Below are 2,689 nucleotides of genomic sequence, written 5' to 3' on the forward strand. Positions count from 1 at the left end.
TTTATTCAGTACATAATCACAATGTATATAATATCAGTAACAATTAACTTTGATCAATAGGGGAAACATGAAATTGTTTCATTTCTGACAAAATTTTGTCCAACTGAGGTTCAAAATGAGTGGTTCCAATAACAAGCAATGCATTTAAATGTTCATCAACAATTGTGATCTGTAGCAGGATTTTGTGTATTTCATCTTTGAAAAAGTCTTCTCACACAAATATGTGGTGCCAAAAACTGAAATGAATTCACAGGCAAACCTCCTTAATGAAGAAATTGGTCGGATGGAAGGCATTTGTAGAATTCAATCAAATTTCCCTCTTTATATTTGTCCTCAGGATGTCATTGGATTGCAAATCAATAACTTCCATTTGTAACTCAGAATGTAAGTCTCCAATAACAGAGTTAAATGGATTTTCAAAAATTCTTAGTTTTGAAGAACATGCATCAAGATCAGAAAAACGTTCTTCAAACTGTTGTTTCAAAGCTAAAATGACATCTTGAGCAAACAAGTTTTGAAATGGAGTGGCAGCTTCCTGTCTATATTGTCACATCGTGAAAAATAGTAAAGCAGTAAAGCATTCTTGTTAACTGACTTTCAAATAGTATTAATTTCTTACGAAAAGCTTTCACCTTTGAGTACAAATCACAGATGAGTGAAGCTTCACCTTGTATCCGTAGTTGAAATCATTGAGATGCATAGTTAAATCGGCTGAAAATGCTAATTTCCAGAGCCATTCACTGTCTTTGAGCAACACCTGTGAATGGTTTTTTCTCATTTAAAAATATTTCAATTTCAGTTCGAAGCTCAAAAATCTAGCCAGAATTTTTCCATAGCTAAGCCATCTTACTGAAGTATAGTAAGGTAGGTCTGGAAACTCAGCATTCATTTCCTCCAAGAAATCACGAAATTGGCGATGTTTGAGTCCATGAGATCTTATGTAGTTAACAGTGGAAATCACAGGATCTAATACAGATGATAAATCAAGATGCTTTCCACACAGTGCTTGCTGATGAAGAATACAATGCAATACCAAAGATTTCAATCCACCGGAATTCTCAATTACTTTGTTAATTTGCCCAACTAAGCCCTTTTTGGTTCCACACATATTTCTGCCACCATCTGTTGTTATGCATTTTAGTTTTTTCCATTCCAAATTATACTCAGCCACTGACTTTTCCACTTCTCTAAAAATATCTATGCCTGTTGTTGTTCCATGCATGCTGTGCACAGATACAAGTTCCTCAGTAATCTCAAAATGGCATTTATTCCTCTGATGAACAATAACAATTGGGATGTGTCTGATACATCAATTGACTCATCAAGTGCAACAGAAAAGCATACAAACTTGCTGGCTTTGTCTTTTAGCTGTGATTTAATATTTCTTTCAATATGTTCAACCCTACGAGCAACAGTGTTCGCAGAAAGACTAATTGCGGAAAATAAATCTACGTTTTCTGGACACATTTCCTTAGCTACCTCATTCAAGCACTTTTAATAAGTTCACCATCTGTAAATGGCTTACCTTTCTTCGCAAAAGGTTAGCAACATGGAAGCTTGCTCTTGTTGCTCTCTCTTTTTCTACAGCCTTCTTCTTGAAAACAAACTGCATTGATGATAAATTCTTCTTTAATTTGTCAAATTTCTCTTTACGTAGCTGTCCAATGAATTGGTAGTACTGTGATGAATGCTTTTTTTCATAATGTCTCCGAATGTTGTACTCTTTAGTACTGCAATTGTGTCGGTGCATATAACGCATAGTGCCTTGTTGTTTGACTCTATGACAAAATAGTCTATGTTCCATTGTTCCTTAAAAATTCTACACTCAGAGTCGATTTTTCGTTCTTCCTTGAGCTAACATTTTTATCATGGGTCGACAGATTTTGCTCGACGATATATGTAAAAGGACGAAACAAGTAAAAACAATATTCACAGGTCACTCGATACGTGCATTCACTTCGGCAGCGACGACGACAAATGACTCACACTTGTGCACAACGAAAACGCCAAGTCTGTGCTGACTGACGGAATGCGCATCGAACTTTACTCCACGCTGATTGGCGACTGCACCAGGATTAGAAATCACCACACAACGTCAGGCTCAACCCTCTCTATTCATCGCTCGTGAGATGTAGGTAACATCGATAAATCGATATTTGTCTTCTTTTATTATACTAGGCACGGGACTTTTATTAACATCATACTTGTCGTATCTGCTCTCTCGACAGTTGACGGAATAGGTTGACTTTTCTGCGACATCAATAAAGCTAGAAATTGAATCTCTGCTTCATTGTAAGCAGCACCATCCATCTCACTGACAATCGCCTATTATCTAAGATGAATGATAGGTAGCTCCATAGCGAAGTTAATTCATTTTATGGTGGTTCTGATGGGTCAGTTAAAACGGGGGGAGTGGAAAAGAACCTATATTACACTAAAGTTTAGTGTATAAATTTTTTAATTCGCCGGCGCAATTTAAAGACATTAATTGATGGCAAATCAATTAGCGTCGTCTTGCGTCTATTTGCTGTACTATATTTGTCAAACGTATTAAAAGGGGTGTAAAGTATATTGTTTTGTATGATTTCGGCAAGGCTTGTTTTTCGACTTTTGTTTTATAATTTTGGAGGACAGCTCGGCGGGCCGGATTAAAAACCTTGGCGGGCCGAATCCGGCCCGCGGGCCGTAC

At 36.9% G+C, this 2,689-nt stretch overlaps 1 protein-coding gene across 1 annotated transcript; it reads right to left on the reverse strand.

Moving 5' to 3' along the window:
- Positions 1 to 307: 307 nt before the first annotated feature.
- LOC115231193 (general transcription factor II-I repeat domain-containing protein 2B-like) lies at positions 308 to 2,310 on the reverse strand. Its single transcript, XM_029801265.1, has 4 exons — positions 2,176 to 2,310; positions 851 to 1,273; positions 633 to 757; positions 308 to 539 (listed from the first exon to the last, which is right to left on the reverse strand). Exons 1-4 carry the CDS (start codon positions 2,308 to 2,310, stop codon positions 308 to 310), a joined length of 915 nt encoding a protein of 304 aa, XP_029657125.1.
- Positions 2,311 to 2,689: the final 379 nt, after the last annotated feature.

The sequence above is a fragment of the Octopus sinensis genome, unplaced genomic scaffold (genome assembly GCF_006345805.1).
Source record: "Octopus sinensis unplaced genomic scaffold, ASM634580v1 Contig17757, whole genome shotgun sequence".
NCBI lineage: Eukaryota > Metazoa > Mollusca > Cephalopoda > Octopoda > Octopodidae > Octopus > Octopus sinensis.

Bases quoted from the DNA above. Each gene is read 5' to 3' on its own strand.
- LOC115231193 (XM_029801265.1), bottom strand. From the start codon at position 2,310: ATGGATGGTGCTGCTTACAATGAAGCAGAGATTCAATTTCTAGCTTTA. The intron at 1,274-2,175 runs GTATAATAAAAG...ATTGTTCATCAG, and splicing joins TAATAAAAGTCCCGTGCCTA to AGGAATAAATGCCATTTTGA. The intron at 758-850 runs GTAAGATGGCTT...AACCATTCACAG, and splicing joins ACCTACCTTACTATACTTCA to GTGTTGCTCAAAGACAGTGA.